Source organism: Chaetura pelagica, unplaced genomic scaffold, assembly GCF_000747805.2.
Source record: "Chaetura pelagica isolate M959 unplaced genomic scaffold, ChaPel_1.0 scaffold773, whole genome shotgun sequence".
Lineage (NCBI taxonomy): Eukaryota > Metazoa > Chordata > Aves > Apodiformes > Apodidae > Chaetura > Chaetura pelagica.
The window spans coordinates 174,280-189,401 of NW_009952587.1; the positions used below are offsets into that span (position 1 = coordinate 174,280).

Consider the following 15,122-nt stretch of genomic DNA (forward strand, 5'->3'; position numbering starts at 1 on the left):
GAAAGAGAAAGAGTTGAGTGGGGAACTAGAGGACCACGGTGAAATAAGGGGCTTAAGACTTCCTGATGTTCCTGCAATCCAGGATTTTCACTCATTATGTAGCTTAAAGCTGTTGCATCTGGTTCTGTGCAGGGTAGAAGAGACTGTGAAAAGAGATAATCACGAAGAGAGTAAGAAGAAGGATTATTACCAGCTTCCTATTCCACGGGCAAATATTCACTTCCTACAAACATGGGAAGAGACACTGCAGTGCTGGGAAAAGGTGCTGCGGGTGAGTGTTACCCAGTGTTGACTTGGCAGGGTCAAGGAGCAGAAACTCCACACCAGGCTGGTGCGGGGGGTTGTGTGTCTGCACATCAAGGACAGCTACTTTCTTTAGGCTTGTCTGATTGGGGAATGCACTGGGAGTTGCTGTGCTGGGTAAGGGGGTAACTCAGGTGGGCTATGAATGTTACTTGTCTCTGCAGTATTTTGCACAATAGCAAAGAGGTGGAAAGGAAATCCTTGTGCTCTGGACAGGGACTGTCCAGGCTACCTTCAGGCATAGACAGTCTCTTAATTGAAGGCTTTTGCCTGTGTTGCAGCCTGGGCAGGTTGTTGGCATTGACATGGAGTGGAAGCCTTCATTCGGCATGGTTGGGAAGCCCCGTGTCTCCCTCCTTCAAATTGCTGTGAAGGATGAGGTGTTCCTGCTTGACTTGCCAAAGCTCCTGGAGCAAGCTGAGACCAAGGATGAGAAGGAGAAGCTTCCCCATTTCATCCAGATGCTCTATTCAGATGCAGCCATCACTAAACTAGGTAACATGCATCTCTTCTCCATGCCTTGGGTCTTTACACATCTTGTTTTCTGTAATTCCTGTGTCCTCTGGGAGTTGGCATTCTCTCAATCCACTTATCATGGGACAAACTTTTATAGCTCTGAGTATTCAAATACTGCCATGCCTGGTAGCAGGGTGTCCAGTGTAGTTGGGAATGGTAGAAATGTTTCCCCATTTCAGGCCAAACTCAAGATTTCTGACTTAGCCTCCCCATGGACTTGGGATTGTCTTATGTCCATACCAGACCTCAGCTTGCACCCAGCCTTGGGTGGTCTAGGAAGTGTGTCACACAATTCTCTCTGGATTTGCTGTCCCTGTCCCAAAGTCACTGTGCTGGACAGCAGAGCTCACTGGCTTCACCATACCTGGTCTGAGATGCTCTTGGAGGCTTTTGGCAGGAGTTGTTAAGCCTTAAGTTCAATGGCAAATTCATAATTGCCGTTCACTGACCTAGCAGATTTTAAGTTGAGCTTAAACTCAGCATCTTTAATCCCCCTCTTTTCTCCCAATCTTGGTCTGCAAGACTATCTCAGGAGCAGGAGAGATGAGAGTCTGCTTTGTTCCCTCATGGTCTTTGCACCAATGTTCATGCATGTATTTTCAGCATCTGGGCTTGGAATAGAAAAAACTGCAGTGCATTAGCCATGATTTGTGTGATTTGGGCTTATTTTTTGTCCAGGTTATGGGATGTCCGGAGACCTTAACAGCCTTACAGCCACATGGTCTGCTTTGAAAGACACGGATAAGCAAGTTCGAGGTGTGGTGGACCTGCTCAAAGTAGACAAACAAGTAAGGATGAACACGTGACAATACGGAAAATTGTGTCTCCTGCGTGCGCTCCTAGTTAACTGTCATGACTTCACAGCACTGGCTTTTTGTGTCTTGTATTGGCAAGGAGATGGCTAAGTGAGCAAAAATGTGCTTTCCATTTGTGGTTTTGACGGTAATGGGATTCTGTAAAAAAAGACCAAAGCATTCATTTTTTATCAGCTAAAAAGTTAGAGCTTGTTATACTAATGACTTGTTTTGGTGTCTTTATAAAAACTATGAAAAAGAAATTGAAATGGAGACATAGCTTCATTCAGCTAGGGTGATGTTTCTGAGCACAAGTCAAATTTGAACTCAAAAGGAGTAAATTCTTGTAGAAACTGATATTCCAAGATCATACAATATTGAAGCAGATACTATGGAGTTAATGATATGTAGAGAGCTTGTAATGTTTCAGAAGGGCTGCTGGTGGATTCAGCACAGGAATTTCTGTTCAGCTGAAGTCCAGCTGTCTCTGGGTAAGCACACAGTAGTTTTTAGCAGTCTGCAGAAATGTTAAGGACAACCTTTTTAATGGATAAAATTTGCAGTGTGTTTAAGGCTTTGGGTTGGGGAGAAGCCAGATCTTTGGGACTGATATCTTCACCCAGGAGTGCAGCAGGGTCTGAAGTACCTGCCAACAGCCATTGCCTCCATTTAACCTGTGAAATGGCAACTGCAAAAAGGCTCTTGCCTGCTGTGTTACAGGAATATCTTTTCACACCGGAAGCAAAAGGAGAAAGGTCCTCAACTACTGCTGCTGTTCTTTTGTTGAGTTGGTGTTCAACAGCCTCATGGCTGAACACCCTGAAAACAACCCCACAACCGCAGTGACAACCCCACTGCTCTGGTGCAATGCTGTACAACAGTGTGCTTTGTTTTTTTTCCTTCACTGGCTTTGAAACAGATTGCTTTCCAGCAAGTATGTTCGTTAAACGAATAAATAGATACTGTCTATATCTAATGTCATGCCAGCCCTTGTCTGAGACAACAAGGTTCAATATGCCAGGCAAGAGATAAAAATTATATGGTTGCTGTGTCACCCCACCCTCTGGAATAGGAGGTGTTTGTAGGGGTTGTGGTATAACCATGTGTTTTATGTCTTTTTCTTTCCATCAGCTGCAGAAGAGTTCCACTGACTGGGAGACGGGCAGCCAGAAGGTTGATGCTCTGTCCCTGGAGCAGAGCTGTGGGGACAGAGGGTTCAGGCAGCCAGAGAAAGGACTCAGCCTCTTGGTGCAACATGTGCTGGGGAAGCCTTTAGATAAAACAGAGCAGCTGTCTAACTGGGAGAAACGGCCTCTCCGTGAGGAACAGATCCTCTATGCAGGTCTGGTCACTGGCTCCATGGCAGAGTGCTGCACATTGTCCATTACAGGCTGTGTTTGTCTATTGTCTGTCGTCAGGAAAATTGTTAAGTAGAAAACAAATAAAATGCCTTTGCAGATTAGTTCCTGTTCAGAAAAGCCAGCACACATTATGTTTGTCCTTTTGTGGATATGACTTTAATGGTTGAAGTTTAAACTGTCCAGTGATTCATTATTTCCCTTATGAAAGAATTCCTGTGCTTTGCAGATTTTGTCCAATGAAACATCACCTCAGTGGACATTCCTCTCTGTAACTGAAAGGAAGAAAGTCCACTTCCTTCTGCCTCATTTCACAGCCTTACTGGGGAACAAGTGCTGCTTTTTTTGTCATAGTGAAGTGCATGTTAGGGCAGGGTTAAAAATGGGTAGACAAGGTGTCAGAGACTGCAGCACACAAGGGGTACTGTGGAGGGACCAGTGGAGTTCATTGCTGATTACTCCAGAATCAGAAGTCTGGGTCTAAATCTTCTCCTGGGGCATCAGAGGACAATCTACTGAAGTGAACCAGCCCTTTGTTAAATTAAACTGTCCTTGATGCTGACACAGTTCCCACAAAAGTTAATCACTGGGACTTGCAAAACTGGCTTGGAGACTTAGGCAGTTCCCGTTGCAAGGAGCAGAAGCCGCTCAGCAGCGCGTGTGGGCAGGGGATTGCAAACGATCTGGTTATTACTTTTTAAGATATTACATCTAGTGGGGAAGTTACCTTCCCATAGCTGAGATGTGGTAAGGACCCGTGGGCAAGCTACTGCTCCAGAACAATGGAGTGTAAAATGGGCTGGCTGGAGCTGTCATACACAGTGGTTTGCACAGGCACTCTACAATTTGCATTACTGCAGGGGCAGAGATAGCAGAAGGCCTCTTGCTTTTGCAGCTTCTCTGCTTTGACTCTTTGTGATGGTGTGTTAGGTTATGATGCTCACTCAACCAGTAAAATATTGCAAGGTATGACATTGGTCAGCTGGAGCTTCACAGGTTTTTCAGTGGTATTGACAAAGATTGGGGCTCTTCCTTGCACCAGGAAAGCCTCTGTTTTGCTTTTGAATGAAACCAGCTCACATTCATATTCCCTGTTTTTTTCAGCTTCAGATGCCTACTGTTTGCTGGAGGTCTATGAGAAACTCTCTCAGGATCCAGCAAGCTTTGGTCTGACTTCAGACCTGACTGAGAGTTTGGTGGGAAAACCAAGCATAAAACCCAGGGCGAAGAAGCAGCTGAATAAACAAGAAGTGCCATCACCTTCTGGACAGGTTTGTAAACATCTTCAAAGAGCTGCATGTTGCTCAAGACCCCTGCAAATCATATGTTGCCTTGTCTCTCAGTCATAGTGTTAGCTATGCATGGCATGCCTGTTTGTAGTCTGTTCTCAGGACTATTGCAGAAACACCTTCCTCACTCCTCCCTTTTGCTGGTGAGATGTGCTTCCACCATTGTGGGCCTTGCTCCAGCTTTCTCTGCAATTCTAAGTTCATACGTCTTTGCAGAGTGTTGGTGCAGATCTGTGTGGCATAATCCAGCTGGTAGAAATTGTCCTTTCTTATTTCCTCCATGCTGTGGGTTTGGATTCTGTGACCAAAACTCTGACTTCCTTACTTTTGCTTTTAACTGAGCTTCTGCACTTTGGTTTCACATGGGGAATGTGTCTGGAATAGAAGTCTGGAAAGTTAAAAACAAACAATTGATCTAAATAGCGTTTCTGCTGATTGGTTGTCTCTGTCTCCTGCCCACCACCATGTACTCCATGATTGACCTCCCCCTGCAATGTGTGTTGTGACAGAGCCTTAAAATACTTCTGGCCATAATTTGGAGTTGTGTGACTCTGCTTGGAACATGACTAGTCCCTCTCAGTAATAAAAGTTTCACTTTTAAAAACCAACCATCTGGTTGTTTATGCACTTATGAAAACATTAGCAGAAAACCAGTTTTGTTTATTAACTAAGAAGTCTCACTGTAGCAGTGTATCCTTTTGGTCCCAAATGTGTCCTGAAGCCAATACCATTTTTTCATGTTTGGACTGAGACACTATTGGTTATAGCCACCTTCTCAGGATCCTCCTTATCAAGTGTGTTTGAATGTACAATATCCCATTAGTCTTAGTCAGGCAGTAAAACACAAAGCTGCTCAGTAGATTCCAAAACACTCTGTGTTCGTGGGAATATTGTATGTTACAACAGAACTCACTGGCTGCTGCAGAGATGGGAAAAGTAAGTACTTCAGGCTTGAATTACCTTGTGAACTCACAGGTCATCTGTGTGTTCTGTACAGTCAGATTCATTAACCAAGAGGTAGTTGGTAAAACCTGGACTGGGACTCAAAAAACCAGTTCTCCTGACTCTGCATCCTGCACGACTCCAGGCTCTCTTTCCCAGTATTTCCTGGTCCACTATCTGAAGTGGGAATAATGATACTATTCTCCTTTATAAGCTTTTTGCTCTCTGCTGGCATGAAATGTGAGAAAAAAGCTACATAGGACATTGCTGGCCACGGAATAAACACTAGCTAAGAGCCAGCTGCTGCTCCTCTGCATCTGTTTTATACAGAAGCAGGAGCACAGGGTTAGTGTCTTCCAACTACCTCAACATGAAAGGCTCAGCCTGATCCATTATCACAGCACTCTGAAGTCTCAGGTCACAGCTGCTTCTACCAAGATCCCTGCAGGAGCTGGTGACAGTCCAGTCTACCCAGTGCTGCAGAGCTCTGAGTGCAGGTACCAGCTTCTGGGCAGTGCAGCAGGACACAGACTGAGCCCTCAGATCTGAGCTAGTTCCCACTGTCATTCCAGCTGTACCTGCATGGTGTGCCACAGCACTTCCATGCCAGAGTCCTCTCCTGCAGTACTGCAGTGACTCTCTGGTTCCAAAGAGGCAGCCCTGCACAGGTGGTGTCTGTGTCCCTCAACCATCCCAGCTGATTCAAGTTCCTGGAGGCAAAGCTGAACATTGGAGGGTCCTTAATAACTTCCCTTCTCCATGAATTTAGCTATTGTAATTCTGGGAGCCTCCCAGTGACAGTCTCCAACTGCAGGAACTCCCCCAGCACCAGACATTTGAAAGAAAATAAACATAATTCAGGCACTGCCTATTTTTAAACTTCCGAAGATAACAAAGCTGATGTGATTGCTTTGTCTACCTGCTTTTCCCTCTGTCGGATCCCCTTCCCAAATCACAACTTTGGCCCATGCCTATTACTTGCAGTCTAATTCTACAGAGGAACAGCAGCCTTGAAGGTGTGTTCCTGTCACTTTATGAAAATCACTGTCCATGTGGAGCATAGAAGGACAGGTTGGCATTTCTCCAGGGGAAGGTTGCAGGTGCCAATTCAGGTGGCCAGCTGGCCAGCAAGGGAAAGGCTCATTCAGAATTGGCCCCATCAAGTCCTGCCTAGAGCCTGGGTGTAGGTGGGTGATGTAGTAAGACATCAAGGAAGATCTGGAGGTGATTTAGAGCACGGGGGTAATTGTAATGCAGGTGGAAGGGAACGGCTGGATTTGTCATGGTAGGTGAATGCAGGGAGGCGAAACACAAATGTACAGGAATCACCTTCTGTTCTGCTGCTTATGGGTCTCTTGTCTTTCTGTAGCAATGCCAGGGACCTGCCAAGGAAACCTCGTGTTCCCCTGCTCCCATCTCCCCGAAGCAGTTCAGCGTGGTCTGTGATAACATGCTGCAAGGCCTGGGGCGCTACCTGCGCTGCCTCGGGGTAGATGTCTGCATGCTGGAGAATGAGGATGACCACAGGAAAGCTGCTGAGGTCAGTCGTGTGTGTGTGTGTGTGTTTACAGCTCCCATCTGCTCTCCTTGGAACAGCTCTGCTGCTGATGGAATGATCGCACTGGTTTGTCACACACACCAAGCAGGCAAAGGGTTGGCAGGGACTGGCCAGCACATGCATCTTCCTGTGCCCGTGCTGAGATCTGGTTCTCTGGTTCAGGCCAAGAAGCTGTGCCACGTGGCAGCTGGTGTTAGCTAGTCCCTACAGTAGTGCGTGAGCTCGCTGCTCCATTTGCAGGAGATGGGAGGTGAGCAGAGAGTGCTGAGATCTTAAACCTCGTTTCTGTCTGTATAATTGGGTCATTGACAGCTGGGATGTTTCAGGGCATTAGAAGAACACAGCAGAATGTGAAGATGTGAGCTTCAAAGCTTCAGTCTCAGGAGTAGCTGATGGTGAGGTGATGGTAGATTTGCAGCAAGACAAACATCAGAGACAGGAACCCCAAATTCAATTTGGTTTCTAATGCACTCCAGTTTGGGCTTACAGGGGAAGTATTTGCCTGCCTTGTGCCTGGGTCGGTCAAACAGAACCATAGTCAAAAGCTAACTGCTCAATATGAAAGGGAAAATTTCCTTAATAAATTGCTATATAATTTCCTAGCTGGTTACCACCTTGTGAGATGACTCAAGGGTGATGAGACACAACTTGAAGTAAAATGTTTCAGAAAGGAATAGTATGTGTGGGGACAACAGACATTGATCTGGACTCCCATAACAACTTTGACCCTCTGCCTCTCAGAGCAGAGACACATGCTTTTTCCTTTCAGACGTACTTCTACTATGCCAGAAACTGAGATATCCAGCCCACACAGAGTGTTGCTATCGAATGTGCACTGATCACCCAGCCTGGTGCTCGGGATGTTTCCTCTTCAGATGTCTGCTTGGCCTGAATCCTGGGCAGGCTATAACTTCTTCAGAAATAATTAATGTCTCTTCTCTGCCAAACTTGCACAAGTCATTTAAACAAACTAGTTCTCACTGCCTCCCCCCAGAGCCCTGTCTCCACTTCTCATCCTGATACCTTATCGTGCTATGGACAGGATGTTTTACATTGCTTTCTCTATGGTGACTGGACAAACATCCTTTCCCTATCAAAAGCCCTTGGAGTGTTACTGTATTGCAGAGCCTTTGATCTGGGCTTGGATAATCAAAGATAAAAATAGACCCCTCCCACCCTCCTTTATATCTGGCTAGTTCTGATTTAACAAAAGTTGAATGTTGACCACCCTGAGCCCAAAAACATGTAAATGTTATTGCAAAGGCCAGAAGAAAGGGTTGCAGCCTCGTCAGTGAATACAAGGTGGATAATTTGGGTATTGTCCCAACATGGTCTCAAACTGGTGTCCCCAGGAGCACCTAAGTGTGGACAGAATTGGTGGGCAGATGGGTCATGTCCTTCACCCTCTATTATTTGAGATCAAAACAAAAAGCCTGGGAGCTTTGCAGGTTGTTCTTGGGCACCTATGGATTTTTTTATTTTTTCTTTTAGACTACTGTGTGTTGCAACATTTGTTTTGAAAAACTCCATTCCAGGCTAAACTTGAAGTCTCGGTCCTGCTTCGTGTTGTGCTGATATTATTGGCTAGATGTTTTATCTTGGACAACAGTTGACATGGCAAGTTTCTCATGCCAGATCTGCAATCTCTGATCTGCCAGCCCATGAAAGCAGGACCTCTGACACCCCAGGCCAGTCAGTTCCTCTCTTTGCCCATATTCAGCTGCTGGGAGGTGACACCAGTTTGCATTTTATTTCTTTAATAGTGCCATTTAATTAGGACTTGATTGGAGAAGTAACTGATTACAAGATATCTGCCATAATCATAGAATCATCAAATCACTTTTGGTTGGAAAAGACCTGTAAGATCATGGAGTCCAACTGTTAACCCAGCACTGCCAAGGCCACTACTAACCTATGTCCTTCAGCACCACATCTACAGCAGCCTGAGCCAGGGCCTGACAACCCTTTCTGGGAAGAATTTGTTCCCAATATGCAATCTAAACCTCCCCTGATGTAACTTGAGGCCCTTTCCTCTTGTTTTATCACTTGTTGCGTGGGAGAGGAGACCAAGTGCAGACAGAAAATCCTGAAAAATGGAAAAATAGGAGAAATTCATACTGAGAATGTCTCTGGTTAAATAAGAGCTCACAGTTCATTCTTACAAAAACATTTTTGGCTCTATTCATTAACACCAGTCTCTCTGGGAAGGGCAGCTTTGTCTCTGAGTACAGATGCCATGTCCTTTTCCAAGTCTTCTCTCACTCGGTGGGGTGGCAGGAATGTCCTTACTGTGTTAGGTTTATATCCTGGCTGCTGTAGCACAGTGCACACAAGGGTTTGGCAAAGCAGGTACGTGGCTGGGGGAAGGAATTTGTACCAGATGTGAACCAGATGGTTACCAGATGTCCAGAATTACCTGACTGTAGCAGCCTGTGTGTGGAGAGTATTCGCCACGTGCTTCCCCTGGATCCTGTCCTTGCCTGGCAGCAGTTCCAGCATAGCTGCAGTTCCGCACCCTGGGTGATGTATATGACATTGCTGAGGTTTGCTAGTCTTTTTACCTCCCCACCAATCTGCAGAGTAAATTCACAAAGGACAGATGAAGCGCTGCTCTGCTTCTAAGATCAAGCCTTTGCTTTTGATGTTTGGTCAGCAGGAGGAGAATGTCTTTCTCTGGAGACTGATACAAATTGATCTACATTAAGAAACAAAACAGGGTCCATGGTTTTTGGTGTGGTACTTAAGGCCAAGTTAGGAATCATGCAATAAACTCTATACAATTTATGGTCTTCAGGAATGCTGAAGAGAAGTCTAGAGCTGAAATACCAGCAGTACAGCAAATGCACTGCAGGGCTAGACTGTGTTCACATCTCTTGCTCTTGCTTTACTCTCTATTTTAAAAGGGCCTGAGATAACAGATAGAGGCTTCAGGGTTGGATTGAGATTTGTGACCCACTTCTTTAGTGCATAAATGTCTGAGTGCTTTTCAAGGACACATCCTGGAGCAGGTGCTTTCTGTCTGCTCTCTTTTTGTCTGATCTGGGACTTTGCTGGCCTAGGATCACGGCTTCACCTCTGCCACTGCACAGGGGCTCACAGCTTCTCCTGGACTGCCTTCCAAAGAGCACTGCAATTTGCCTCTTCAAGGACATGTGGCATTACCCAACACGTCAATCTTGGGCTTGGTCAATTTTAAATTACAAATCTACAGCCTTGTGCTGCTGTTCCTTGAAACTTTTGTCCTTAATTCAGGATCCTGTAGGTTGTCACGAATCGTTCTACTGCTGGTGCTGACTTGGAAACACAGGGTCTCTCTCTGCCCTCTCTCATCAGTCATTGACCTTCCAGGTCTCTCTTGCAGTAATTCATTTGAGTTCGTTCATCTCTGCAAGATGAAAGTTGGCTGAACAGACAGGCACATGAGGCTAAATAATAATACCAAGTTATTAGGAAGTGCTTTTCATCCAGAAGGTCTAAGCCTTTTCCAGAGGAAGTGGATATTATCTTTTTAATGGGTGGTGAACCTGAGGCCAGTGCCCTCTCAGCAGCACTTGGGGTGGAACACAAGTCCCTGACACCCACCCCAACATGCTGCTCTGGTTGTTCTTTTCCTTTTATTTGTATCTCCAAGAATCTTTCCTGGATGGTCCCAGTCTTACCTTCTGCTCTTTCTTTCAGAGGAAAATGATGAATTGTGCCCTTTTCTCCAGCATGTATCCCTGCTCCCAGTCAGATGTGTGCTGTCACGTGGCTTTCCTGGCTCTGTGCACTTCTCCCAGTTGTTGCTCCAGAGGTGGAAAAACATGCTGGAAGAGTTACTGCTTTTCTCCTTTTTTATTTGATGTTCTTTGCCTGTCTCTGCAGAGCCATTTAGATAAGAGGATTTATCAAGCTTGAACTAATTAACCCTGGATGCAGGAAGTCAGATTGGAGTGTTCCAGCTGTGAAATCCTCAGACTTGCCCTGAAGCACACATGGGCCTGGAGGAATTTCACATCTCTTTTCCTTTGTCAGTAAATCACCGTGGGGAACTTTTGCAGTCCCCTTTCTGGACTTCTCTCACTCCTGTGGCATGAGGGTGGTTTGTTGGCAGGGCTGCTCAGGATCCCAGGCTGCCTGTGGCAGGAGTGCAGGCAGCACCAGATGTCTCTGCTGCCACTTTGAAGTTCCTGTTCTTGGAGTTTTTTTTCCTTTATTGAGAGACAGACTTGATTTTGGAAGAAATCTGGTAATTTTGCCTGGAGGAAGGTACTTTAGAAGTATTTGCCAATGGCTTTCTCAGTGCAGAACTGGCAGCCAAAGAGTGACTTCACAAAAAAAGGGGGTGAAGCAGCTACCTGAAAGGTCAAGATAGGACAAAAAAATGGTTGCTTAGTTAATTACATGGGGAGTTTGTGCCTTCAGAGCCTCCTCCCCTGTTTTTCATGTTGCCATAGGCCCGGTGGATCTTGAGAGAACAGCCATTGAAGACAGGGTTTAAAAATCTTGTTATTTGGTGTTCTCTGTCTGTGCTTGGTGGTGTCAGACTGTCTGGGAAGTGCAGGAGGACTCGGATCCCAAATGTGTCCTCCTGCCAGGGTTAAAGAGAGATCCAGAAAGAGCTTCTGAAACTTCAGGGAGACCTCCGTGACACACATCTGGAATCAGTGAAAAACACAAGAGCTTCCAACAGAATCCAAGCCAGAGAAATAGCCTTGTGCCTACCTCGAAGTGCTGATCTCTCATCAGCACAGGCGGAGCTGAAGTGCTGGTTCACATGGGAAGCCTTCTGTCCCCACGGCCAGGAAACTATTTCCCTCCTAGAGGAGGAGGTGAAGGGGTGGAAGGGAGGGATATAATTTAATCATACCAAGATCAGTCACACTTTCATCCTTGTGAAGAATTCCGGTTCAGATTTAGTATCTCCTTTTGGCACCAAAACATTTGAAAGTGTCTCGTAGTCCATTGCGAAGGTCAGAAGTGCGGGTAATGAGTCCCCTGATAATTTGGCACAGACCTTTCTCTTAAAGGACAAGACCTCTGATAAAAGCACAGGATTGCAAGTCAGGAGGAGATAAACTCTAATAATGGAGATGTTCTCCGCGACCAGCAAAGGGTGCATTATATCTGTGTGTCTGCTCTTGGGCTGCTGGGAGAATAACACTGACTTCTCTTTAAGGAGTGGAGTGAGCATCATTCTAATAACATCTGTGAAGTTTGCAGTCACATTTAAAGGTACTTTTTTTCTCCTAGAATTACCTGCTTAGGTTGTTTCTTCCTTTTTCTTCCATGCCTTGCTGTGTGAGCAGAGCTGCTTGCTTCTTTGTTAATCAGAGTGGGGAAACAGAAATAGCCTGAGCTAAGGGAAAAAAAAGAAAGATAGAAGGTTTTTTAATAGGATTTTTTCAAGGTGGATCAGTTCTCTGTGCCACCTGCAGTGCAGATGCACAAATAGCTTGTTCCAGAACACGTGAAGCAAGGAGGGGGCACGGAGTGAGCAAGAGTGTGATGTTGAACCAGACCCAAATGCTCTTGGCCTAGAATGTGTCAATGCTGCAAGTCAAGACTCAGTATCACCAGTTCAAGTTCTCTCTGCTTTGACTGAAAGGAAAGTGTGAAGCCAGTGTAAGTTCAGCCCACATTCATTATGATTTCTACTGTTTTTTCCAGATTGCCCGACAGGAAGGAAGAGTCATTTTAACCTCTGGACTCCCATATCAGACTGTAAGTGTTCAGAGCTTCTGGCATTTTTCTGGCATTGTATCATTGTGTGGTCTGGGATGTGCAATGTAGAGAAGAGGAAGAGTCAGATGTAATGCAACAGCTGGCTTAGCTTTGTCATGTTTTCTGCACTAAAAACTACATTAAAGATCTCAAGAGATCTGATCTCAATGACCAAAGCTCAGGGTGACTTTTTTTTTTATACTCAGTCCTGCATCAGTGGGGAGAGTGATTGCTCTGCAGTGGGGGCAGGGGGTGGAAATCAATCTAAGCAATCCAGAACAAAGTGTTTCTGTTTGACCTCACTGGCAGGTGAAAGGCAGCTAATTCCCATGCTTTTTATCACAAAGATTCTTGTTTACTGACTGGCTCCACGCTGACATAGTTTCAACACTTAAAGACATTTCTTCAGGCTTGGAATGGATAGAATAGCAGCCACCAAGCATGGGTCCTGGTGGAACCAGGTTTTATGTTCCTACAGATACACAGAAACCCAAAGCAAAACCCCACCTTACCCTTACATCAGATGTTCAAAGCCCTTCATGGGACACACGTCAAAATTGAGTGTTGGTGGGAATATGCTGAACCTGCCAAGTCAGTGCTGCAGTGTTATGAAATGCTGCTGGTCCTTTGCATTTTGTTGCTGCCCAAAAATTCATTTGGAAGAGTGAAACTATTCTGGAATCCAAACACGAGTGAGAGTGCAGGACTTCTTTGTTACAAACTCAATATAAAAGCTCCCAACTACTCAAGCAGCTAGTTGGAGTACTTGCAGAATGTAGGTTGCTGATATCCTATATAATAGCTGAGCACTGAAGAAAACTCCCCATGATGAGACACTGTGAGGCAAGTGCAGCTGTACTGTAGTTACAGGTTCCTTATCCAGTCTGGGGTTCCTTGATCCTACAGTTGTAATTCAGCATCCAGCATAATCTTATTTGGCAAAGCTTTAACTTCAAAGTACTGTGTAGGAACTGCAAAAGGAAAATAACTGCTTCCCAGTGCACAGTACTGTCCTTGGAAGTGTCTGGTTCCTGTTGTGCCATCACCGTCGTGTGCCCTCAGCGAGGGCAGGATGGCTCTGGAAGGCTCCTTGGCACAGGCTGATTCCACCTTGCTCTGAGTACTCACCATGTTCATAAAAATGTGTCTGGAACTTCCCAGTGCTTGTTCCAGGTACAAATTTCTCTGCTAAATGTGGAACAAACATTGGGGTACCATCCACATCAACCACTTCAAATTAATTGACTGTCAGTGAATTCCAGATAAGACAGTGTATAGAAATTTTCAGTGGACATAATCTCCATCATTGTGCTTTTGCATAAAGGGTGGAACTAGCCAGGATTCATGTGAAAGCTGTGACTAAATTCAGTTTCCTTTCGCTGCCTCTGTCAGCACCACACCACCAAATTATAAGCTGAAGGGGACGTTGACAATAATTTTTCATATATATATATATAAAAAATATATAAAATCTGCAGTGCTTCAGTAGCCTCAGAACTATTGCAGCACAGGCTAAATGTTAAATTAGAAATTGTGTTTGTCAGGTCAAAATTTAGACTGTAAACAGATGCTACCTCCAAATATTATTTGTAACTTAAAACAAACCAAGTGTATTAGGAAAAAAAAATCATGGATCACAATGCTTGGAGTGCCTCATTTATTGTATTTTTGGTTTGTGACTTGTCTTTTGAAGCTGCAGTCCCAGGTTGGAGAAGGAAGGTGTTTCTCTGTGAACAGCTCAGAAAAGGCGAGAGAACAGGCCCTGCAGGTTCTGAAGCACTTCAACATCCAGGTGTCCCGGGCAGACATCTTCAGCCGCTGCCAGGTAGGACCAGGCTCGTTTGCATTACGGTTCCTGCCCGCTCGCCCTGTCCTAAACAGCAGGCACTGTCCTCTTCTGGGCCTTGCATTCAGTATCTTCTACTTGGTTCCCAAGATTTCTGCTTGAACTTTGGCAGCAGCTTGTGGAGCTGTGGAGTTCAATGTGCTAACATCCGTTGGAAGCAGTGATGACTAAGTCAGAAGAGCAGAGGCACTGATTCTGCAGCTTTGCTAGAAACTGCTGGTTTTCTGATTTTTGGTACTTGGCATGTGTTTTGGCATTGACTATCACAGTTATGGTCTCTTTGTTGCTGTGTTCCCTGTCTAGGACATATGCTGTTTTAATTATAAACCACGTTTAATTATAGTTCTGTGATTCTGGTAACACTTAATTACTTTAATAGGAGGATTATTTTTTTTTAGGACTGTATTTTTTTTTTTACAGCAGCTATTGGGTTAATTCATGTCTATGCTGGTTGATGATTCCTGATTGTGTTTGGCACTGGATATATGTGGATTGTTTTTAAGAATAAATTTTAATTGTGTTAGCTCAATTCTCTATCTCTTCCAATTTCACTCTTATATTTGTTACAGTAACATGCTGAAACCTATCCCTTCAAAACTAGTAATCTAAACCAACTTACGACTTCAACATCTCTCATCTTATCAGTGTTTAAAGAGAGAAAAGAAGAAGCTGCAAATCTGGCTAGAAAAGGAGCTTTTTCTTAGGAGTAAACAGGCCAGCTGAACACTTCATTGGAGTCTGGCTCAGTGCCTTTTGGTTGAGCTCACGGGGTCTGCTGGCCTGGTGGAACTGCACAAGTGCTGTGGGAATAGC

The 15,122-nt window shown here is 45.0% G+C and overlaps 1 protein-coding gene across 1 annotated transcript in view; it reads left to right on the forward strand.

Annotated features, from left to right (window-relative positions):
* The window catches only part of EXD3 (exonuclease 3'-5' domain containing 3), a gene marked incomplete at its 3' end in the record, with an annotated part of 68,003 nt that extends 53,715 nt beyond the window's left edge, over positions 1-14,288 (forward strand). Inside the window, exons 11-18 of the mRNA XM_009993670.1 lie at positions 133-271; positions 585-798; positions 1,498-1,607; positions 2,745-2,955; positions 4,076-4,242; positions 6,572-6,742; positions 12,410-12,463; positions 14,157-14,288. Coding sequence (XP_009991972.1) covers positions 133-271; positions 585-798; positions 1,498-1,607; positions 2,745-2,955; positions 4,076-4,242; positions 6,572-6,742; positions 12,410-12,463; positions 14,157-14,288 — 1,198 coding nt within the window. The remainder of the gene's footprint in view (positions 1-132; positions 272-584; positions 799-1,497; positions 1,608-2,744; positions 2,956-4,075; positions 4,243-6,571; positions 6,743-12,409; positions 12,464-14,156) is intronic.
* Between the last annotated feature and the right edge of the window lie 834 nt (positions 14,289-15,122).